Raw genomic sequence first — 25,940 nt, 5'->3', positions numbered from 1 at the left:
AAGAGTCGCGACGGTGTCGTACTCAACTGAATATCTTAAAAGTGTAGGGCTGGAGCAAAGGACCAAGATCACTTTGATTATAGTTGTGCCATGGGGCATTGGCTTTGGCCTCTGCTGCACAAAATAATTGAACACTTCTAAAAGCAGTTTTATTTGCATCCATGTATTTGAGGAAACTACCCACTGATGGGCAGACAGCCAGTCTAAATAGGTTCCTGGAATTACTATGCAAAGAAGTTTTATACATTTACCTTGTTTTAAGCACATGTCGTCATCTGTTTTGCAATTTTGCTAGAATAGGTTGTGAAAGCCTTTTGAAAAAGGAATATCACATGTGTTCATTTTTGATAAAAGAAAGGTGTGTATGTATTACAGCAGTTGGTTTACTTTGTTTACCTGTTGTACGTTTTCAGCCACTGCAAAAGTATAAATATCTTTGCCTCTCTAGTATTGTTGAAAGGTCTTGAGCCACACCCCATTTCTTCATATCAACCTGGGAAAATGGAAAATAGGTGCAGCAATTTATCGAAACGTGCAAACACACATGGAAATATACTATATTGGTTTGTACAATTCTAATGGGTTTGAAAGTCAATATTTGGTATGATTACATTTATCCTTCAGCGCAGCCAGAAGCCAGTTGACTTGTAGTTTTTACATTTTCAGGACTAGTTTTCAAGCTACTCTTCTTTGGATGTTGGCTGCCTTTAGTCTTGTTCTCTGTCAAGATGATCCCACACTGCTTCAATAAAGGTATTCCTGTATGCTTTGTATGTAATGGTATGCCATATGGCATATCCCAGCCTTTTCTCCTTGTTTCCTATCCTTATGAATGGCTTCTCGAGCCCTCCACAGAGACCATTTCTGACGAGGCTCTGGTGCACAGTATATATAGTCCAACTAAAGGGTCAGTATTATTAAAGCCATGATTTTCAGATACTGCTGTATAGTTTTAGTCTCCGTATTCCTTTATCCTACACTTGTCCAGTTTCCTCTCTTTCTTAAGTACACAATGCACACCATGCTAAGATATGTTCAGTTTTCTGATAATAGCTCATTGGGAGTCACCTTGTTGGTGCCAAAATACCATTTTACATCTGTCAAACTGTGCTATCTTTGCCATTTTTGATTTAGATTCAACTAAAGAAACCAAAAAAAGGGGGGAGGCGGGGTTATATTTTCTGACAGGCTGCTAGTATCAAAGGGCCTAAAAATAATATACAGGGAGTGCAGAAGTATTAGGCAAATGAGTATTTTGTCCACATCATCCTCTTCATGCATGTTGTCTTACTCCAAGCTGTATAGGCTCGAAAGCCTACTACCAATTAAGCATATTAGGTGATGTGCATCTCTGTAATGAGAAGGGGTGTGGTCTAATGACATCAACACCCTATATCAGATGTGCATAATTATTAGGCAACGTCCTTTCCTTTGGCAAAATGGGTCAAAAGAAGGACTTGACAGGCTCAGAAAAGTCAAAAATAGTGAGATATCTTGCAGAGGGATGCAGCAGTCTCAAAATTGCAAAGCTTCTGAAGCGTGATCATCGAACAATCAAGCGTTTCATTCAAAATAGTCAACAGGGTCGCAAGAAGCGTGTGGAAAAACCAAGGCGCAAAATAACTGCCCATGAACTGAGAAAAGTCAAGCGTGCAGCTGCCAAGATGCCACTTGCCACCAGTTTGGCCATATTTCAGAGCTGCAACATCACTGGAGTGCCCAAAAGCACAAGGTGTGCAATACTCAGAGACATGGCCAAGGTAAGAAAGGCTGAAAGACGACCACCACTGAACAAGACACACAAGCTGAAACGTCAAGACTGGGCCAAGAAATATCTCAAGACTGGTTTTTCTAAGGTTTTATGGACTGATGAAATGAGAGTGAGTCTTGATGGGCCAGATGGATGGGCCCGTGGCTGGATTGGTAAAGGGCAGAGAGCTCCAGTCCGACTCAGACGCCAGCAAGGTGGAGGTGGAGTACTGGTTTGGGCTGGTATCATCAAAGATGAGCTTGTGGGGCCTTTTCGGGTTGAGGATGGAGTCAAGCTCAACTCCCAGTCCTACTGCCAGTTTCTGGAAGACACCTTCTTCAAGCAGTGGTACAGGAAGAAGTCTGCATCCTTCAAGAAAAACATGATTTTCATGCAGGACAATGCTCCATCACACGCGTCCAAGTACTCCACAGCGTGGCTGGCAAGAAAGGGTATAAAAGAAGAAAAACTAATGACATGGCCTCCTTGTTCAGCTGATCTGAACCCCATTGAGAACCTGTGGTCCATCATCAAATGTGAGATTTACAAGGAGGGAAAACAGTACACCTCTCTGAACAGTGTCTGGGAGGCTGTGGTTGGTGCTGCACGCAATGTTGATGGTGAACAGATCAAAACACTGACAGAATCCATGGATGGCAGGCTTTTGAGTGTCCTTGCAAAGAAAGGTGGCTATATTGGTCGCTGATTTGTTTTTGTTTTGTTTTTGAATGTCAGAAATGTATATTTGTGAATGTGGAGATGTTATATTGGTTTCACTGGTAAAAATAAATAATTGAAATGGGTATATATTTGTTTTTTGTTAAGTTGCCTAATAATTATGCACAGTAATAGTCACCTGCACACACAGATATCCCCCTAAAATAGCTAAAACTAAAAACAAACTAAAAACTACTTCCAAAAACATTCAGCTTTGATATTAATGAGTTTTTTGGGTTCATTGAGAACATGGTTGTTGTTCAATAATAAAATTATTCCTCAAAAATACAACTTGCCTAATAATTCTGCACTCCCTGTAATTTAATAATAATATAATTTAATAATAATATAATTTAAGTACAAAAATTCCAAGATGGCATGAAATATGAAGTCAAAGTCAAATTATGAAGACACAAGGGGTGGCTCCCTCTATCCTAGACTAGGTCTGGGTGCTTTATGTCAAAATATATTAGATTTGCTAAATGCAGAGCACATACATTGCTTTTTTTAATATTTGGAGTCAAGGTTTAAAGCAATAGTGTGAATGCACTTAAGTTTATTTATTTTTTTTAATCCTCCCTCTTCAAAAGTATTATATCATGATAAGCACTGACGGCCCACGTCTGTGAACTCTGCACACGGAAACTATAATTTCAGTTGTGCTGACATTGTTTGATTAGCAGATGAATGCTGGATGTGTCATCGTAAACAAGAACACGAATGGAATCTGATTCCTTTTCTTTCAAATGTCACACAGTAAAAACAGAGTTCCTTTCTTTTGTTTTGTGTTTTTTAACCAGCGTCAGTGAATATTAACATTACCGTAAAGGTGTTAGTGCTGATTAAATGCAATGCAGGGTATTGTGTTTTGTAGCAGTATTGTGCTTATTAAGTTGGACGATGCCTCAGTCTTCCAGCCTTGCTCTATAAGGAAATGAAGGCTGACTGTACATAGGGTTCTGACTTCTGCTCTAACACGTTTCAGCCTATAAAAATAGTGATCCACCTCCACCTCCATACCCCACTAAAACCTGTAAGCTGGCCATCTTAAAATAAAATTCCTGTCCAAGCTGAACACAGTGATACAGAAAATAACAAAGAGTATAATCCAAACGTAAGTAAATTATGTTGTGTTTTCTGAATTAGGCGTTAGGTGTTACTGCGTGTGCTTCTTTTGTTATGGGTGGTAGGGGGGAGGCATTTGGTCGCCTGTAATGGTGATGAAGACTCAGCAGTATCCTGAATGTGTGAATGTCTCAGGCCGCTCTTTTTTTTTTTTTTTTTTTTTTTTTTAATGATCTTGCTGTGATGACAACTTTAGTACTCACGCATTGTCATCTTTGCAAGTGACAAACCAAAAACCAAGAGGAAACACTTCATCTCATCTAAAGCCTTGTCAAATAACTGAAAACAGTTATTTTCAGTTCTAGTCATCTTGTTAAAAAATATCATCTGGTATAGCAAAGTAATTAAAGCAAAAACAGTGTATAGTTAATGTTGAACTCAGTTTTTTTGCCTTTCTCATTTAAGCATATTGTAAACTAGCTGCCGGGAACATCCCTAATTTGAGTATAGCACATCCTTTATTTTTGTTTTCTCTGTCAACCCAACTGCCAATTTTAGATACCAGCACCTAATGTTGTATAGGTCTTCCCTGTGCTGTCAAAACAGGACTTTTTAAGTGCTGTCCTGTGGTATCTGACACTGGGAGTCTGCAGTGGGTCCTTGGATTATTGTTGATTGCCGACAGGCTTATTCAGGGGCATCTTGCACACACTCATTAGATTTGGATTTAAGGAGTTTGAAGGCCAGGTTAGTGCCTTGTGCTCTAAATGCCTTATTCCGTTTCATGAGATTCTGTTGAACTTTTGGGCTTTTAGAGATGATAACCAGAGGTTGTGCTTCACAGAGGCAGTTTATCAATATAAAGGGAGCTAAATAAAGCAAACCAGTGTTAACACATGCATGCTGACTGAGCACTTCAACCACGGTTACATATACAGTATACTCCTTTTAACACAGCCTTCTAGAAATTACGCCATACTAGACCTTCCATTCAGATTAGGTGGGGCAATGCAAAGACAAAGATTAATATGATGTTGTGAAACTGCTCCTTTGACACTGGCTGAAGGGGTTAGTACTGCCATCCATAGCTGCTGAAAAACAAAGATTGCTGTTGAATGAAATGCATACAAAGGGAACGTTATAACACACACAACGAGGTTGTCACTGTGCATTTCAAGTGAATTATGAGCTGCTATAATGTCGTGCTGCACAAAACCAAACAAGCTCATTCACTTTATTAAGCTCCTTTGCATAATATAATGAGAACAATGCATTCAACCCTCAGCTGTCATGAAGTATACAATATATTTGTTAGTTTAAACAATATAATAGGTTATATCATGGCCTAAAGTTCAACCCTCACGTCGTCTCTGACCTATTGCACATGAAGTTAAGTTAAAGAAGGAAAATAAAATGTTTTATTGTGAGACTTAGTCAACACAGTAACGTTTGCATTTTTAACATGGAATGTTTTTTGTTTGGAAAGCTGAAGAATTTGATGATAACCTGTCTGTTATTTCTATCTTAAGTCAAATTTATGACTTTTATAGAGGCTCTTTGTTTTGGACCAATTAGCCTTTTACCTCTTTAATAACATTGTGATGCATTCAGCTAGGTTCAGACATTCACCCGCTGCCAATTTATTCCCTTCAACACTCAGCGCTCTCCTGCTGACACCTTTGGGAACATTTCCCAGACATTAGCTGAGAAGTGGGGTACACCCTGGACAGCATAGACCACTGCCTTCACACTAACAGCTACTTTAGAATTACCCCATGTAACTAATCTCACTGGGTATGAAAATTGTTACTTTTTTTCCATCCAAGTGTTCTACCTTTTTCTAGATCGTGTTTTTAATCTTACCTAGCACTTAAAGCATGTTTAGCACTCCAGTCTGCATCCGGAGACACACTTTAACATCGTCTCACACAGACTGATGGTAGGATTTATAGTGCCCAAGGACATTTCAGATATGTAAAGACAAGAACTGACAACAACCTTCTGAATAGTAAAGTGCTTTAACATATGCAACAAGTTTCTTGGTGGCTATACGTGATAACTGGGTAACCAGTGAGGACTGTATTGGGACCATACAGAAGATGTGACTGAAACAAATGGCCTTATGTACTACCACACCCCACCTTGTCCATTTCAAACATCAACATTTATCTTGTATGATTTGACAGTAGGATCATTCAAAAAAGGAAGATCAAATGGCTATTGGGCTTTATTTTTAAAAAAAAAGTGTATGTGCCCATTTTTGAATTATTTCAAAAATTATGTGAATTATTTCCTTGTATAGTTAAGTTACCTGCTGCACCCCTGGAAAAAAAATACTGTCAAAGTGATGCAATTTAGGTTAGATGAGAAGAATAGAAAGCCACCACGAGCACGAAACGTTACTACTTTTTTCTTCTGTCTTGCTCTGACCTACTGTGTGTTACAGGTGTGTAGGTTAGCGTGCATGTGTTTGTGTGTCAGCCTCACCCCAAGGTGATGAGCAGGTGTAAGGAAGCATGTAGGTGATACCCTTGACTTCTCTCAGTTTTTGGTTTTCAGTTGCAAGCCTCTATTATCTGCTATGTGACACTTGTGTGCCAGCACACCTGCCATTTGCATTAACAGTGGTGCGGCCAGCCCCTCTAAAAACACACACACATGCACTCCGACTGCACTGTTATTGTCACTTCAGCGAGGGCTGCAAAGGCTGCTCTTTGGTTACTGATTATTTGTAGTATAAAACCACTTTGTTTTTGTTCCGACCCTAGTTTCAATTCATATGTAGCCGGCTGTCACTGACCTACATACACAGGGTGTCAGGGTGGGAAACTATCAAGACAGCAGTAAAACAATAAATCACTGACAGAGTAGAGTACATTTGCTGACCTTTCTACTGTCGCAATTTACCCCCATAACACTCCTGTCTTTAGCTGTAATTATGAGTTTACTGCTATAAGTACAGTTATATGAATTCCCACTTAAAAGAGCTTCAAAGAGCTAGTGCAAGTTTCAAAACACAATAGTCATCTCTGCAATCCCAGTTGTCTTTTTTTGTTTTTTCTAGAGGATTGGAACAAGGGGCATGAACCCTGAGCTACCAGTTGGCCCAGTTTCTAGTCGTTTATCTAGTTTCTAGTAACAGCGCTTTAATCCAGGAGAGGCCCCTGCCCCGGTGTGCATACTATAGACATGAAAGTCTATACAAGCCTAAAACATCCACACCCAGCTCAGCCTGATAGATACTCTACATATGTAAGTAGGTAGGGTGGTAAATCTACACAAGGGTTATATATACATAAAACCGTGAGATGGCCAGAAACAGAAGAGTGTTAAGGAAGTAAGACACAGGCCAGCAAAAATGGAAAATTATACAGAAGCTGAATCAAAGTGGGAAAAAGCCAACAGAAAGAGTTAATGAGTTGCTTTGCAACCACATGTTTCACAGTAACTTCAGTGCAGCACAGAGTTGTTTTTTCAAGTCTGTGCAACTTTACTGCCGTTCTTTCATTTGGTGTTTAGATGTAGCACGGTGGAGCAAACCCTCCCATAGGTTTACTGTCAATCGCATTGTTTCCATACTCACTCATACCAAGTCAGTAGATAGAGTACAGCAAAACTACAATCATGATTTATGATGTGAGTGAACTAGAACTAAAAAATAACTCGTATCTTAAAATGTGGATTGTTGCCTCTATTAGATTAAGAGTATTGCAGTCCAAGTAGACATTTATGCAGTTTTATACTAACTGGATTGGTTATTTGGCTTTAAAACAATATTGTTAAAGTATAGTTAAATTGTTCGTTGTTGCTAAGCAGGACAGACTACCTCACCCACATCTATCATCAGTGAAACCTGGATGAAACCTGAACCTGGATATGCACAAGCATACTTTGTTAACACGTTTCAGACTTCACTAAAGATTACTCACTTGATTAGTTTGCAGAAAGACCGCCAAAAATAAGCACGCCACGGTCTTTGAGTGCTGTAACACTAACACATGAAAATGTTACCTTTAACTATTACATCAGGTGAGACCTTTCAGTTTTTTCATTTATCATGTGTGGCGTATTTAAATCTACAGTAGCGATTTCCATTGTCCTGCTTTGTTACCACATCGTGAGCATTAAATGGGGAATGGAATCTGAATGCTTCCCTCTAGAGAAATATTTATTGGTGTGATTAGGCAGGAGAGAGCAAATAAAGCAACATGGGGAGGGGGTGGTAGCTGGGGAGAGGGTAATTTCTAAGATTTATGGCGCGGCACTTCACAAAATGCATGCATCCTGTAATTAAAACTCCCCCTTTGCCTCCAGCAGGCGTCTACATTAGTTGGCATCCCCCACAGCCCTCTCCGGCCCTCTGTTAACCCTTACCCACTAGATAATAAGATCTCACGACTGCTTGGCGTCACTAATTAGAGCTGAATGCCACAGAGAGGGGCAAATTTGGTAGCAAGATACAGGAACATTGTGCGATAAAGGCTTTCCTTTTATCTTTTCTTCTTCATGTAGCAAGCACAGGTTACAGGACAATATGGAGGATTATTTTACATCTTTTTACTAACTCGTTTGATAAATTCTTTGTTGCATATTACTCTTTGACCCGGAGCAGGAAGGTCATGAGAATTTCCCAAGTCAATCATGCGTTGCTTTCATTTTGTCTAATGGCACGTATCCTATTGTACACACCCTAGATGCTTTGTGTTGCATTCCTATGGGAATGCTGCTTTCATGACTTGTTACTTTTCTGCAATGGTGGGTTTTTTTGTTTTGTGTTTTTTTTGTTTTGCGTATTAACTATGTGGAGGCGTCTGCCGGCTGCTTGTTTTGTCCACCAACACACCAAAATCCAAAGAGCTGCAATTTGCTATCAGACAAAATGTTCACAATGGTTATTTGCGTCAGCTTTGTGCTGAGCCGAGTGATTTCCTGACGTGATATCAAACGCGCTTCACGGGCGTCTGCAACATCAGGGTTCGTGGCTTGGCTGCTATTTTGGTGGCTGTGTAGTAACAATACGCCTTGGTGCTATTTTCTGTGGTTTTGTTTGGTGGTGCTCAGTTGTACATTGTGTTTCACAACCTTCTATTTTCAATAACACATTATGAAACTCCGTGACCTCACTTATGCACGGTGTGATGTACAGTTGTCGATACTCTCGCGCTTTATCGAGTCTTGTAAATATAACTGCGGACGCCGCTGAAGTTTGAAGATGGCGAATGTGTGCCTGCTGCTTTCTCGCTTTCGAATAAATGCGAGCGTGTAGTAAACAGAACTCTAAGAGGATGTTTCACAGTCACGTTGAAAAAACTAGGCAGGAAAAAAAACATCCACAGGCTCGGTGGCCTCATTGTCACCCCCTCGAGTAACCCCCTTCACTTTTACTGCCAACTTTCACTGACGTTTCCGAGGCCCCAGGCCCCGCTAACAGCTGTACCTAATCAAGTCCTCATCAGGCCACAAGGTCTACTGTGTCTCTCAGATCTTCTTATTATCAGACGGAGACCCCCACCTCCCGTCTTGTTGTTGCATATTACAGCACTGACTAATCATTCTCCATATTTTAAAAATACTTTTATTGTAGTCTCAGAATTTAAAAACACCATTAGGGCTGAACGATTATGGAAAATAATCTAATTGCGATTTTTTTGCCCCAATATTGCGATTGCGATGCGATATGCGATTATTTTTTAAGGTCTTTGTCTTCTGTATTATTAAACAAAGACAAGCAATACATCATATAGTATGGCCAATACTATATTTGTCATGCGGCGGCTGTGTGAAGGCAAGAGAGGACCCAAATGCACGGCTCTAGACACACGGGGATGAACTCAAAGGCCGGTCTTTATTAACAGGAACATAAGAAGTCATATAAAACTATACTGGGAGCAACTAAAAGCTGAGGCGCTGGGAAGACACGGAAAATGCACACAACCTAGAGGGACGACGCAACACAGAACAAAGGGACACTCTGACATAAATACACAGAAGGTAACGAGGGGAGTGGGAACACACGGGGAACACAGCTGAAGACAATTACTCATGGCCAAGCAGGGAGGACACGAAACTGACGATACTGACACCAAGATGTGGACCTTAAACACAACACAGTACACAGAGATGAGCACGGAGAGAGAGAGGCAGAGAGAGAGGCAGAGAAGAAGGATGAATACGAGGGGATGAGGAGAACACAGAACACATAGGGTGGGAACACGGTACCAGAGCAAACACCACAATAAAAACATGGACACAGGGGGAATCCAAATACCAAACCAAACAATCCAATGGACATAAGAAACAAAATACAAAACTACAGAAAAACTAAGAACACTGGGTCAAAATGACCCAGGACCATGACAATATTACATTAATTTTAAACTGTTCTTTCCTGGAAGACAGACCTCTGTTATGATGACATGAGGTGATGCATGAATTGATGACTGACATTTTTATTTAACTTCTTCAATCACAACAGTATATTTGAACATACACAATAGTTTATTTTTAGCTTACAAACATCTGAGCATAAAGTGCTGACAAGGAACCCTGGTGTAAACATTAAAATGAAAGTCAGTACAATGTGCAGATTGCAGAAATATACATAAACAAAATCAGTGGCTTTACCACACTCAGTTTTTCGACATCTGTGAACTACTAGACAGTCATTCAATTAAAAAATAATATTAAATAAATAAAACTAATAAATAAAAAATACACACATCTTACTGATCTTTGCAGTCAGTAACATTACACATAAAGTGCAAACATAATAGCAATTGTATAAACACACACACAAACACCCTTTAAAATTTAAAGGCGTGAAATTGGACGGTCTAGCCTTCTGAATCAGAAGGCTAGTTCTGATTAGCGTCACCGCTGTCTCGGTGGAGTTTAATAAACTCGGCCGTCTGCTTCTTGCTATCTAAAATATAACCAGACACTGGTGTAAATTCTCGACTGTCTCATACTTCTGTTTAATAAGTTTTCTGTTTGACGTTTAGTCAGCTGTGTGAAAACCAAGGAGGAACCCACCCGGGGGATTAATAAAGTTTTATTTTATCTAATCTAATAACTTTAATCTCAGCCAAACCGATTTACTCACGAACAAACAAAACACTGAAAAAAGCCCAACAATAACATTTTTAGGTTGTCTAAGTGACTTATATATTACGTTTAACGCAAGCAGCGAAACTCCGCGGTGATCTGAAAATGATGTGCCGGGAGTTGTGCCGTTCTCGGCCGCATCAGTAACCCTCGAGCTCCCGGCTAGCTGTTGAGCTGGTGGGTAGCAGACGCCTCTGAAAACGTCGAAGCACTTTTGCAAATATGGGATATCTTGATAAACCGAGCAGATATTTGATGTTTACACAACTACTTTCTCGCCTGAAAATATGTTAAAAGTTTATTTTGTGACCCAGAAAGATTAGTATGAGTAATTTTAAAACTTAGTAGCGGCCGCCATTGCTGGAAACTGGAGTTTGGCTGGGCCGCGCTATGAATTCTGGGATATGGTAGTAATTTGGACAGCCTTCGGCACGTCGCTGTGACGTAATCGGTCTACAAATGCGGCCTCAGGAGGATGCAGCCCATGAATTTGGACATGTCCAGAGTATAATCGCAGCCTTTGCGGTTAGAAAATTGCACTTGATCATGTCGCGATATTATCGCAAATGCGATATATCGTTCAGCCCTAAACACCATCTATCCACTGTCTCTTCACAGCTCTATGAACTGGATGGAGACCCAAAGAGGAAAGAGTTTCTGGATGACCTCTTCAGCTTCATGCAAAAACGAGGTATGTTTTCATATCCTTGTCCCCCTGTGTCAAATTTGATTTCACTAACTATAGGACGTCCTATTTATTCCATTTCTTATCTTGCTGTATCACATATCCCCGCCTTATCTCCGGCCGCTGTCGTTGGCAGCTTCTTAATGTGATGAGGAGAGAGGATGATCACCCACCCCCTTCTTTCTCTGATATATGACACAGCACTGTCTACTCATCTTTCACTGGCATGGGTGGGGTCTTTATTCATTTCAGCCATGATTGCTTTATGGTCACACAGCAAGTCGACGTTCCCAGGCTATAACTAGAAGGGACACACTGTATCGATGCTTGAGGATGGATTAGTTTACCTTCCCATCCTGCAGGCTGTCCGCATAGCTCGACCCCCACTTCTAACACTACACGCATAACCACTTTTCACTCTTCTTATCTAAACACCTAACAAGAAAAGTGAATAGTTTGTATTTTCTTGTGTTCAGTGTGCTAACGCCAGACTGCCAACTTGAGATAATTATTTTCTTGAAGCCGTGTTGATTTCACAGGATGCCAATGGCTGATATGATCAGATCAGTGGGCGGACGACTGACATGGGAGAAAAGAAAAGTTTGCTCATGACTGAAAAAACAAAAAGCCAAGCAGTAGTAGATGTTCACACAGCCTCTGGTAGTGTGCTCCTAGATTCTGAAAGCGCCATCTCTAGGCCATTATAAGAAATATGACGTGAGAATTATAATCACTGAGAAGACAAATTGATTAAAAAAATGCTTTGATTGGTTTGGTTTTTCAGCCAATATAATAATAGCAATTATACAGCATATTAGTAATGTAAATGAAAGCGTTTTATTCCGTACTTTGACCTTGAGCAATAACTAAATTCTAATAATCTTCTCAAATAAAATCAAAATAGCTGTCACAATTACTCTGCCTTTTTTTCCAGACATTTTTAGAGCAACTTCTTTCTCATCACAGTTTGTCTTAGGTTGTTTCCAATTATCTTTATTAGCCGTAAATGAGTCACACGTCTAAGTTTTGATAAACTGCCCTTTGGGTATAAAAACCTGTTTCTTTGGACATCCCCTGAACCCCCTTAACCCCGCCCTCTGGTTTAAAAGAAAAGTTATTTTAAAGAAGATTTCCAAGTAGTATTTTAAATGTGGATTTGGAAAAGACAAAGTTTATTGTGCAGTAGTAGAGTTTCTAATTCCCCTAATTAGATAAAGATCCCCTTTTCAGTTCTGAGAGGAACCACAAATCTCTCTGGGGTTGTGTCAGGGAGGGCAGCAAGTGTAAAAGCTAAACACGTGGAGTTGCCCACAGTGGCGTGCCCTTGTGAATAAGCTGAAAAGTATCTAATGATAATAACATGTTGTTGTAATTGAAATATTAGATATTTAAGGTAAATACTTGTAAAAATGACAGTTTTCAGTGGAAAAATAGTTCCAGGTTTTGAAATATAAGAATTCAAAGTTAAAAAGTGAGGGCTGACCTCTGAACCCCATCAGGAGTGGACTGGAAAAAAGCGTGGTCATACAAGGACACAAACCACTGACGCTCACAGGAGTTTGATATATTTGATGCTTGTTCGTTTCTATGTAAAGCCGTTAATGTCATAAGTGGTCTTACTCTGCCCATTGTTTTGTATTTTAACATCTAGCCAAAAGACAGTAAATTGTTCTGAATCTGGTTGATTATTTGTGGGGTTGCCTGGATGCCAAGTTCGTTGGTTCAGCTCAAGGGTAAAAGCAAACCTAGTGTAGTTTCCTAGCACGGGCGAAGCATCTATTAGATCTGCGCGTTGGTGAGCTCCGCCACTCGACCGCAGCACCGTCACTCTGAGCACTTAAACAACACCTTGCACTGGCAAATTACTGTTTGCTAATACTGAATGGTAAAAGTGTGGTCTTTTAATCGTGACAAAAGAGCCAAAGAAGGTTTTGCTACAATTAAGTTGTGAGCTACAGCACTGTCTTAAACATGTAAAATGAATGGGTGTGACCGCGCACCACCTTTATTGGCTAAAGGGAGACAACTGTTATTTCAGGTACTGTTGTTTGTCTTTGATGTTATTTCATATGTATTTTATTGGTGGAGCATGACTGTATTTTTTTCCTGTTTCCTGTTGCTGCAGGAACCCCAGTGAATCGTATTCCCATCATGGCCAAACAGGTCCTGGATCTGTACATGCTGTACAAGCTGGTAACAGAGAAGGGTGGCCTGGTGGAGGTTATTAACAAGAAACTGTGGAGGGAGATCACCAAAGGACTCAACCTGCCTACCTCAATCACCAGTGCAGCCTTCACTCTTCGCACACAGTCAGTATAAAAACACTCGTTTAACTGGTGCTTAAAGGTTACTCAGGGCGTTTTCACACCTGTAGTTTGTTTACTCTGGCCCGACTTTGGTCATGAGTTTGTAAACTTGTAGTTTTTCCTTTGGTTTGGTTTGACTTCACATGCAGAAGTCCAAAATGCATCCGTTACTACAAAACATGTAAGAATGTTCAGTCCACTCATTTGCCGGATGTGTCTGAGGCGGGAGCAAGAAAAATAAATACAGGAAGAAGGTGCCGTGTTCTGGTCTACTGGAGAACATGGAGAATTTCTTTTCATTTCACGGTTAGTTGCTAGCACATCCATAGTACCTTTCCGCATTAAGAATACAAAGCATACATGGCTACGGGACTTTTTTTTTTAACCTGAAACGTTTAACGTACACCTGATAGTTGGTTCGCATCATTTTCACACCTTCTCCAAAGGGTCTCGGTGCTGTTGTTTTGGTCCACACCCAAGTGTGATTACTGTGTTCACAACCAGACACACCAAATGGGGAAACAGAACCAGTGTCCGATTTAAACTGACAAAATACCGTGTGAAAATACCCTTAATAGCACCCTTTTTCTTAATTAAGCAATTAAGCAAGAGTTAGCTAAAGTTAAATCGTTCCATACTTGTTGCTGTAGAAATTAATCCCTGTATTAAGACCGATCAGTCCTAGTTAGCTGAAGTTGGGCCAAACTTTGTCTTCGAAAACTCAGAAGGGCACACCTGTTGTGCACTTTGTTGATTTCAGATACATGAAGTACCTGTACCCATATGAATGTGAAAAGAGGGCACTGAGCAACCCCAACGAGCTTCAAGCAGCCATCGACAGCAATCGACGGGAGGGCCGGCGACAGAGCTTTGGCAGCTCTCTCTTCACCTACTCTCCCAATGGGACTCCCACCATGCTGTCCTCGCCGAAGCTCCCCACGCCCAGCATGGGCTTAACAGTGGGCACCAACGGGACCTCGCTGGGTCACATCCACAAGATCAAGAAAGGTGAGATTTGCTTATTGCGCTGCATGCACATCGAAGAAAATTTACTGTTTGAGGGACATGTTCTTTGATGTTGATTGTTTTGAACAGTGTTGGTCAAGTTACTTGAAAAACGTAATCAGTAACTAATTACTGATTACTTCCCCAAAAAAGTAATCCCGTTACTTTACTGATTACTTATTTTCAAAAGTAATTAATTACTTAGTTACTTAGCTACTTAGTTACTTTTTAAAAACATGATTTACAACCTGAGGAGGTGATAAAGCGATAGATCTGTCAACCCAATTCTACTTTTTCTGCATAATCCATCATACAAAATGTAATCAAATGGAAAAGTATCTTTTTTTTAACTTGTTTTATCAGTTTTAATCTTTTAACTTCATGCATATGCAAAAATAAAATTATATGCACCATTCTCTGACTTGAATAAATTTGTTTAACATTTAAACCTATTTTCTACACATTCCAGCACATAAAAGAAAATATTTTTTGTGTTTACACTCAGTCTTTCAAATAGATGCAAGTGAAACACAGCAGAAAATAAATAAAGTCAAAGACTCAGCGGTCCTTTTGCTCTATTTTCACCTGTAAAGCAGGAGTAGGGTAGGCGGAGGTTTACCCTGGTGCAGGTGTGCCGAGGCGGTCAGTGGAAGAATCCGTGAGTTTCTCTGTGAATTACCCATTACGTCGTTGCGCACTCGGTGCTTGTTTAGGGGGGGGGGTTTTCGCTGTAAAAAGAAGTTTTCTTCCCACGCACAACGGACACTAATGTTTTTGTAACTTTTTATGGAATCAAACTCAAAGTAAGGTCAGTACTTCCACGCTTTAAACGCTGCACGCTCATACTCTCTCCCACAATCGATATGTGATCCACTGTTGATCTGCACACAGCTGTTGTCACAAACGTTGCACTTGCTTACGTCACTGTCATGAGACATTCTCGCAAAAAAATCACGGTTTTAGTAACGCAGTAACGCAGCGTTCCTACGGGAAAGTAACGGTAATCTAATTACCGTTTTTGCAATAGTAATCCCTTACTTTACTCGTTACTTGAAAAAAGTAATCAGATTACTGGTTTTGAATCAGGTTAAAATACATGGATATGGCAGTAACTTTGTCTACTCTCAGGTCAAAATGACAAATTCAAGTCAAGTATACGGTTTGTCAGTATAACGTGACAGTATAACGATTTACTCTTGACTGTGTTGGATCAAAGTTTTGAAAATTTAAGTTAAAATGAGGATCCACTGTGAAATCTTGAGAATTTTACTGATAGCACATTTATGATCAGAGATCATTTCTGCCAAATTTATCTCTTAAACGGAAACTCCGATCTTCAAATAAAGAAATAGCATCAAATCTGATTTGCTGTCATCTCTCTCTTTAAAAGAGCTTAACCCTGGGACCTTCCCGTAACACACTGCATCTTATTTATTATCTGTTTTCTGTGGTCACGCTGAAATTTATGTCTGGGGACTATAATGCATCATATGAGTTTGCTTGACTTTGAGTTCCCCTTTCTCTTTGTGCTGCTGGGCCAGAAGAAGAGGGAGGCCAGCCTCTGGCAGGCGTCAGCATGGCTCGTTTGCCAGCGGGGGGCTTGGCAGGTCACTCAGTGGCTGCTGTGCAGGCAGCAGCAGCCCATGCCGCCATGGCTGCTCAGGTGGCCGCTCTGGAGCAGCTGAGGGACAAACTGGAAGCAGGCGAGCCGCCAGAGAAGAAGATGGCGCTGTCTGCCGAGGAACACCAGCGACTGCTGCAGAGAGCGCTGCAGCAGAACCTGCTAGCCATGACTGCTCAGATACCTATGAACATTCGCATCAACAACCAAGGTACTGAACAGTGGAGCTCTGACATATTCAGGTAGAGAGAGAGGAACAAAACAACCAGTCAGACATGACTTTCATGTTTTGCACAGTAGCTGCAGGCTGTTCTACACTCTCGTTTGAGGAAATTCCTCCTTTATCTAATCAACATGAGATAAAAGAGTACACCACCTTTTTTACATCTCCCTGGTTTCAAAAGCTCAAAGATGCAAGAACACTGATTTTGCTGATGTGAAATGAAACTGTAATTTCTCACTTATTCTCGATTGTCAAGAAAAAGCAAATGGCCAAGTCCAGATAAAAAAGCAATATTAAGGTTGCTGGGAAATATTAAGTCGATAATGTCAGCGTGAGCGCTAGCAGCAGTGATCTGTGTATGAAAACACCCACGTGAAAATGAAAATGTCACCTCTGGTAGTGGTTAACATGTAAATGAACAGTAAAAGAAGAAGATGAATTAATGTATTTCAAATGGTAACGGTCGGTTATTAGAGTGCATTTTTAGGGACATTCGTTTGTTTGTTTTTAACTATTCCAGAGTTGAAGTTTATTTTTGTCTTTACTGCAAATCAAAATGAACTAAAAATAAAAATCTGGAGTTATTACGACATCACAGTTACTCTTGGCATCACAGGTTTTTACATTTCATTGTTGCCAGTGCGAGCTAGGTTTGACACATTTCCCTTTTCATGACAGTTAGTATCTCAATGCATTCTTGTAATCTCACCACAAACCACAGCACCCAACTGCGAGAAAGTAACACCTAGCAGGGCTATAGGTTGACCTGCTTAGCTTATAGAAGCAGCGTGCGTGCATACATACATGCATGATTATCTGTGTGGGGATTCCCTTCTGTAAGCACGCACCTTGATCTTATAGAAGGATTTGTCTCGGTTACTGTCTATCTGATCGTGCACATGAACCATTTCTCGGTAAGTGACTTATGAGAAATGTTCATTGGGACATTTTTGAAAAATTCAGTTTTGCTCCTACTGTGGGACGGTTTTGTTTCTCCATTTGGTTTGAGTATTCTTAAGTCAAATCTGGATCCAAAAATGAATAAGGATGAAAACTGCTTTCTTCCAGATGGCAGACAAGACTCAGCTCTGAACCTCACCACCAACGGCACAGGGAGCATCAGCATGTCCGTGGAGCTCAATGGAGTGGTATACACTGGTGAGCAGCTCCTCTGTAACTTAAGGTGACACAACAAAATGTCAGATATGAGCTCGCTGCTTCGCAGTTAGTCATGAAACGTTAAGTATTTCCAGTAAGACTCTTGGCTGACTTACAGATCTGGAGAAGCATCAGATTGGTATAGAGACCAGCCCCCTTTCTTCCTCCGAATGTTCCTATCAGCACCTTTTTTGTTTCTGTTTCATATGTTGTTTCGTTGCTTATTTGATTTGTGAAGAAATGGAGAAATGATTATAGCTGTAAGAGATGTTACACAGAGCAGATTATTCCTGTTTTGTGGCAAAGCAGAGTTGTGCAGTAACATCGTAGAGTGTTGTTGTTGGAGGAAGATTACCAAGTTTGGTAAGACCTCAGTCTCGTGGGCCTAGACCCCTTGGATAATCTGGCTGTTGGAGATTGCTTAATGTCGTTAGGTGAAATTGGTCAGAAATAGGTGTACAGTTGTGCACCAAAGAGCTCTTTGGGACTGCTTTAGTCACTAGCAGAACGCTGCTGTCTCCTGTAGTTTAAATGGCAGGTGCCGGCTTGTCTGCACATTCTCACTGACTATTTGCAGAGCTGCAGTGAAACGTCAGTGTGACTCAAATGGGAAACTGAGCACGTTTACCTTGAAACTAAAAACTAAACTAAAAATTTGTACCTGAAGCTGTGTTCACACATGAAGTGATTCTCAGTAACCAGAGGCATTGAATTGCGTTAAGAGAATAAAAACGGGGCGAAGACAAAGTTGGCAATGTGATTGAAGTATCTATCAAGCGTTGATAGCCAAACAATCCGGTAGTAAATAGAATAGAGGGTTACCTAGGTAACTAGAGCCTGAATGTTGTTAGTGACCAGCTGTCAGCTTCAGATTGATGCGTGAAGAGCAAGTCTCTTCTGGTGCAGCTTAAACAATGCGTTTCAAATGGCACAACTTTTTCTTTGAAAGTGAATGTTCGCTTTTCACCGTTTGACTACTAACAGGTGAGCAGTTGGCACCTGTGTCTGCAGACAAGTCAGCTTCTTCCACACAAACTACATGCGACTATAGCAGTTGCAAGGAGGTTTTTGTTGAAGCACCTTCCCCCTCGAGCAACCACTCGCCAGTTGGTCAGGAAAGGCAGTTTTTTTCCTAGCAAAAAGTGGTCGCCAAGCGGTTGCAGATCAGTATATACAGACTGTAATTCAAAGCATTTGACAGATGTTTTGTACTCTGACTCCTTTTTGTTTTCCCTCTTGTCGTTTTCTATCCAGGCGTTCTTTTTGCTCAGGCAGCACCAGGGTCAGCCTCGTCTGGTGCATCTGCATCGTCCGTCACCAACAAGGCTCCCAGCAGTCGCGTCGCTCCGCAGCAGCAGCAGCAGCAGCAGCAGCAGCAGCTGCAGAACACACCTACCTCAAACTCCAGCAACTCATTGTCTTAACAAACTCCCAGCCTTTCCTTCATTCATTTTTTTATTTTATTTACCACGCTAAGTGAAGCCAAAAAGCAACCTCATTTTCTATCTCACCAATGCCAAAAATAGAAAAGAAAAGAAAAGAAAAGAGAAGAACCATAAACCATACAGAAAGACACAAACTGGAACTCTTTTCACTTGAAGTACACTATCTCAGGTTTCCTCTCACAAACTCTTTTGTTCTTCATCGCCAAAATGATCTTGAAAAAGCAAAATCTCCCAACTGAGAGCCAGTATATGCTAAACAAAGACATATGCACAGCCTGTGAATTATTTATTTCTGCATCAATGTACAGATTATTTGGAGAACAAAAGAGAAGATAAAAACTAGGAAAGCATTGTTTACACACACAAACACAGCTACTGACTGACAATGATGTTTTATCCTTCAGGGGAGAGATTTTATTTTAAGTTTTCATTGTCATTATTGTCATTATTTTATTCTCTTTATTGTTTTTTTTTTATCATTTAAATCTTTAACAATCTTTTCACTGCAGGAAAAAAATCTATATTAAGAATTCTATACCAAAAAAAAGAATATCATCTATTTTTAATCAGAATAACTTTAAGGATAAGTGTTGTTTCTTCAGGGCATATATAAATATATATAAATATATATAAATTGTACCATTGTGACCTCATTTTGGGTAAAACCTTATACACACGGCAGCCGTTTTGAGTGTCTGTGTGAGATAACAACGCAGGTCTGTGCTCCTGTCGTGTGGGGACGTATGCATTACATCACAGATTCTCCTGTGAATAGACAGAGTGACGTCGGCGTCCCGACTCAGACTAATGCAAAGGAGCACGCATTGGAGGCGGGCATAGTTGTTCTTCCTGTGACGCTCGGCTAATTTAGCTAGAAAATCCACTCCTGTTTGTTGACACGAGGCTTGTTAAATACACCTTTTACCTTTTTTTTTTTTCTCTCTCTCCATTATGCTGGTAGAGTTTTCAAAATGGCTGTTTTTGTAAGAGTAAGGTCAGTTTGTACAGGCGGTAAAATTAAGTTGTTTCTTTTTGTTTTGTTTTTTTTCCCACCTCCCTGCACCTCATCACAGGATGGACTTTCTCAATGCTGTCCACACCAAGTGTTCCTTTTCCTGTTTAGGGTTCAGATTTATGTGGGAAAACACAGGTTTTAGGTGAATGTTCTCACGTGTTTCTCGCTCTTAAACAAATATCCCACTTGACAGAGCACTGCTTTTCCACGTGTTGAAATCTGCTTTATCTTCTTTCTAACTTGGCCTTTAGTGGAGTGATTGTCTTTCAAAAAAAGAAAAGATGCATGCATGTATTTGTAGATAAAAAGCCCCCTTAATGAGATATGAAGTGATTTCCCATCTTAGGTTCGCAGGAGTCGAGCGTATACTGAATCTTTATTATTGCAGAGCTGCTCAAATGGACAATCAGGTGTCAGGAGATGCTTATCTGGGCTTCGGACGAGTGCTTTTTTCAGCTCGTATGTGACATTGTGTTGTGTTTTCTTTTTTGGCTTTGTATTATAGATTTCAGATGCTTTTTATTTTTATTTTAGCGTTTTCAGCTTTGTTTTTGATGAATTTGTGTGTCTTCTGATCCAAGTGCTTCTTATCCCTCGCCTTGAGACGAACAGGGTCTCATTAAGGTTAGCTTGCAACCTGTCCGGGATCCTGCGATGGCTGAGAGGTGATCGCAGCTGCGGCGTTTGCTTGTGGCCTCGCGTCTTTGTACAAACTCTGTTAGCTTTACAAAACACAGAGGAGAATCTGTGTCATTTGTGTCCGTGCTTTTTGAAGTCAGTCAATCAATTCAGCTTTTTGAACTTTAACCTGTTACCTCTCTGAACTGTTAACCGTTAAAGATTGTTCCCCACAGCCCCGACACACGCGCACACACACACACACACACACACACACACACACAGTCACCCCACTTCACAAAGCAGCTTCATTCCTACTGACGTTGGAAGTAAATCAGGCTTTGTACGTGGGTTCTGTTCAGAGACCTTAACACAGCATGAGCTGACCAGAGAGCGCGCGGTACCTCAGTTTAATCAGTTTTTACCGTTCAAGTCAAATATCACCAGATGGCTGTCGTGGCTTTGATTCTGGACTCACTTCTCAGTGGGAAATTACCACCAGCTGCTACAGAGCAACTGGTCATTACTTTTATGTTTTTTGTAACGGACCTCACAGTCATCACAGTGGCGTTCTTGAATTTCAGTGCAATGTCCACAAAGGATTGAACTGTCCATCCTCAGGCACAGGAAAGCAAAGGCGGACTTCAGGTTTATGTAAAACCCTGCTCGAGACTTCAGAAACCATTTGATTTGCAAATCGAATAACTAAATTCGTTTCTCTCCGCAAAACACTTAAGCGCCTTTTAGATGCGGAATACAAAACATTGCCGGCTTTATCTGTTTACCGTAAAGTTCCTCCTCCTTCTCAAAGATGAGCCCATGGCTGAGGCAGCGACAGCCACACTAACCTTGCAATAATTGCCAGACACATGCAAGAAGTGTTGCATTTGTGGCATCGATTGCCAATGTCAACTATGATGAGGTTAAACCACACTTTTGAACATTTAGAGTTGCGAGTGTGTGTCTGCGTTTGGTGCATGGTGCAACATCAAGCAGTAGCTGCTTCTGGTTCTCAGACGGGGGCTCGAGGAGGCCGTTCCACACAGACGCCGTAAACCGAACACACGGTTGCTGAGACACGATGATAAAACATTCAGCTGTTTGGCGAATTCTCCAGTGAACCCATGAGCATGTGCAGGACACCTTTCTGAAAAAAGTGACTGAAATTACGTAGTCAGACATGAGGCTGATGTGTTAGGACGCCGTCAGGCTCAGAGAGTGTCTACGTGTAGAATGTGTTGCTCTTCATTAACTCAGGCGTACAGCTGATTTAAATGTTTGATAAGTGCATCTCTTAGAAACACAGTAAACACTTTGTGAATGTGAGATTCAAAGGCTCAGCTCCATGAATGTCATCTGTCTTTTTTTCATGCCCTTACAGTAATGGGTTGGTATGTTAGAGTACTGCGTAGGCCCTAACCAAAACAAAACAAAAGGGGAAAATGACAGCCCTCACGTATTCCTGCTTCCTTGTATCTGCAGTATGAGTGGATACGAGGGCTGTTTTTCTTTGTATCAGGAGTAGCAGGTGTCACAGTTGCCAGTAATGGCTGACAATCAAATAGAGACGTACTGCGGCTGGAAGCATGTTGGGGGAGGATGGCTGGAGAGAAGCTAAATTCAATCAATCCCAATCTAAAGGATCAACACTGCTTTTTCACATTTGACCCTGTGACCTTTTGGCCCCCAAGGCAGCTTTTAAAGCACCCTCCCCCCCTTCGGTGAATCCATATTTATCGTATAACTATCGACTGCTTGTGTGTGATATTTGCACATGAACAACAAAGGTACCGCCACTCGACTGTACTCGCTCTCTCTGTGGACGGCAGCATTTTCAAGGAACATGTTCTTAACATGCGCGGTAGCAACAATCATGAGACGTAAAGACAATGCCGTATACCTCCAAACACTCTCGACATCCCTTCAACCACAATCAAACCCCGTTTCTACCTCAAGGACTAAAAGCTTTGGCAGATTTCTCCTGCAGGGCCACACCTGGGAGAATCCTGCTGGAGGCTGCGCTCAGGCCAAAAAACCCCACTCAAGTGATGGTGGTGCCGGTTCATAAGGATTTTAAAAGAGATTGTAGTGACCACAGACAATCAGCTGAAAATGCAATTCTCACCTTTAATGATGACCATTTTAGCGGCAGCTCTTTGGCAAGAGCTCCCCTCAGTGGAAGGTTTTTGTTACAGCGCACAATCAGTCAAAGTTTCCTGTATGGGGGGGAAAAAAACATGGAAGGATATGAAGGCTTCAACTATTCCATTTACTTTCTTTTCCTTTCTTTACTTCCTTGTGGTGTTTCCAGAGTTTAATGTTTGTGGAGGATGTAAAAGCTTCAGAATCAGCATTCAGATCACGGAACACTAAAACCAAACTTCACAGGCTTTTAGAATCAGTAGCTCTGCAAGGCACTCAAACAGGGAAGTGGTTCAGACAGGGAAAATGCAGTCTGGCCTGTATCAGTGCAATCATGTAGGATCCTCTGGTCAGAGGTAGTTCATCTCTGATATTTTAAGGCACAGTGTAGCTAAGAAAACTGCATCAGTCTTAACTCTGTAGCCTGTAGAGTTGTGAAAAACAGATTTTTGTTCAGGCTGGAGCTTTCGTTTTTTATTGTATGGTAGGAAGTTTGACTCCTATAGCTTACAGATGTTTTCCATCATTAGATTAGACAATGCCTGCGCAACATGTTTGGCTTTTTTATTATTTTATTCGTCTTTAATGGCCCTGGACTGTTTTCAGAAGCCTGCTTCGTTTGACACTGTTGTACAGACTTGAACAGCAACATAACTCATCTATTTTGCCTGTCTTGGAGTCCAATTTTGATAACAGTATGTTAATATCAGCACAAACCCTCAGAGTCTATCGCGATCGGCTTACTCGCTCTCTGTCTCATTCGTAACTTTTAAGTGTCTGAATCTCAGCTGTTTTTGATCCCAACCAGAGCTGTAGATAAAATAACTGCTTGAAAAACATGGTTCTGAGGGTCTTGCTTGGAGCGTGACTCCTGCTCCCACCTGCTGCCGACATGGACACTTTGCTAGAACATTTACGGGTTAAGGCGCATGTGGGGCTCGAGGACTTTTGACTGGACTTCACCACTCACCTTACCTCAATCAGGGGGACTGTGGATAGGGAAGATGATGATGATGATGATAAAATAACAAGATGCCTTCTGCTGTGACAATTGTATGAATTAACATGTATTACTAAGACTCATTAAGTAGATTATTTCTGAAAATGGCTTTTAGGGCTATGGATATATAAAAAATTTTTTTATTGTTTTTTGTTTTTTTGGCTATTTCCCTGCTTCTTTTTCCCTTGTTTTAGACATGCTGTAGCAACGGAGACACAGAGATTACTTATAGAGCAGATTTTTGAATACAGTGATGATACTTATAATGGTAATGTGATTATTATAGGGAAGCGTGTGTGTGTGTCTGTGTGTGTGTGTGTGTGTGTGTGTGTGTGTGTGTGTGTGTGTGTGTGCGTGAGCAAGTGAGAGCGTGTGTGTGTGAGAGAGAGCTTCACGTGTATCCTCAGAACAGAAACAGGACTCTGTCTCTTGTCTCTTACAACCTCTCAGGAAAATCTACCTCTACCTCCAGTTTGATGCATTTAACCCGGTGAGGGCTCAAGTTACAGTTTGGCAGGAAGAGGACACGAGAACGGGCGCCGGCGTTTGAAGTGAACTTCAGCCGACCTCGATTGATATGAACGCCGTGCTTGTGTTAGATACAAACAAGACATTCTTGGTTGAGAGGTTCATTTCTGACGCCGGGGCGTCCGCCGCCCTCTTGTTTGTCGTTACACTTTCGTAACACTTCTGCTGTTTAGCTTATTTGAGTACCAACAACAGGGAACCTCCAGCTCAACAGCTAACTACTACCAGTACTCTGACAAGTACTGCTTCTCGCACCACTGTCAGTTCAGAGTTTTGCAGTCTGCTCTATTAATGTGTGCTTATTCCTTCTTTTTTTTTTTTTTCTATCAATGATCACATTTTTTCACAAGTGGGATGTTTCCCCAATGGCCACCACATCAGTGATGTGGCAGCGGGGCAATGCAACTGTTTATTTTGAAGGGTGAAGATCTGTTCTTGCCTATTTACTCAATATATGTTAGTGTGAATACTTTTATTTTGAATCTGAAATTAATAAAATATCACCTTTGTTAAATGTCAGACGTGTTTTGGATGTTATTTTAAGTATTTGGGACTAAGATTTAACAGCCAGTTATCCTGAATTATACAGCCTCAGGGGAAATATTAGACTATGTCAGTATTTATTTAACAAAAATTAGACCACTAAGTACTAATGGTTTCACAGGAATTAAGAGATAGCAGAGCCAGTTGCTGCCAACCAGATTAATTGATCATCTTCAGGTGTGAGGAGCTCAGTAAAAGCAGAAGTTTAGACCCAGGCATCTTGCAATCACTTAGTCAACCATGAACTACTCGGTAGTAGATTTGAGCCCTATGGGAGTGTCCACCAAGAGGGACATGGACCCCCTATTGATCCTCTACTTAATCATACGAGCCAAGGTGTGGAAACGGGTGTGGGTCACAAACAGCTGAGGTTCTGGGCAAACCCACCGTGTACTCTGTAGACCAATGGATTCTAGAGTTAAAGATGAGGCCATCTGTCCAGCAAATGCTTGGCTGAAATGAAACAGGACAATGATCGCAAGCACTGCAGCAAAATCTGCAACAAAAAGGCAAAAAAAACAGGAAGCATCAAGGTGATGCAATGGCCCAGTCAGAGTCCAGACCTCAACCAGAGTGAAATGCTGTGGTCAGACCTTAAGATATCTGTGCATAAACGAAATCCCACAAACCTCTGTGGACTGAAACAATGTTGCAAAGAAGAGTGAGACAAAATTCCTCCACAATGATGTGAAATACTGAAATCTATGGTAAATGATTACTTCAGGTTATTGCTGCTAAAGGTGGTTTTACAAGCTAAAGAGTTGTGGGGTGTACTTTAGTTTTCCACACACCGCTTCTGCATTTAGTCTAATTTCACGTTAACTAAATAATGACAGAGTGTAATATGTGTTAGAAATCAGCCAAGGTGCCATTGTGTAGCCTGTAGGCCGTTTGTCTGTCCGTCTATGGATATGCCTCACCAGACCATCACTGACACACCACCAAACGGTTCATGCTAAACAATGTTACAGGATGCATAATGTTCTCCACAGCTTCTTCAAACCCTTTCACGTCT

The 25,940-nt window shown here is 41.0% G+C and overlaps 1 protein-coding gene across 3 annotated transcripts in view; it reads left to right on the top strand.

Annotated features, from left to right (window-relative positions):
• Window positions 1–25,135, top strand: part of arid3a (AT-rich interactive domain 3A) — a 49,737-nt gene extending 24,602 nt beyond the window's left edge. For 2 of the 3 annotated variants that reach the window (XM_085247243.1, XM_085247244.1), the window contains exons 4-9: window positions 11,255–11,327; window positions 13,447–13,630; window positions 14,388–14,635; window positions 16,174–16,464; window positions 17,545–17,634; window positions 18,889–25,135. In XM_085247243.1, coding sequence (XP_085103369.1) covers window positions 11,255–11,327; window positions 13,447–13,630; window positions 14,388–14,635; window positions 16,174–16,464; window positions 17,545–17,634; window positions 18,889–19,058 — 1,056 coding nt within the window. In that variant the 3' untranslated portion in view covers window positions 19,059–25,135. The remainder of the gene's footprint in view (window positions 1–11,254; window positions 11,328–13,446; window positions 13,631–14,387; window positions 14,636–16,173; window positions 16,465–17,544; window positions 17,635–18,888) is intronic. The other variant, XM_085247246.1, reaches the window with a different exon arrangement.
• The last annotated feature ends 805 nt before the right edge of the window (window positions 25,136–25,940 follow it).

This window comes from Mchenga conophoros, linkage group LG15 (assembly GCF_057382185.1).
Source record: "Mchenga conophoros isolate Kocher_MC1m ecotype Shallow Benthic linkage group LG15, M_conophoros_male_GT1.1, whole genome shotgun sequence".
In the NCBI taxonomy this organism is placed as follows: Eukaryota; Metazoa; Chordata; class Actinopteri; order Cichliformes; family Cichlidae; genus Mchenga; species Mchenga conophoros.
This window is presented reverse-complemented; position numbering and strand designations above follow the sequence as displayed.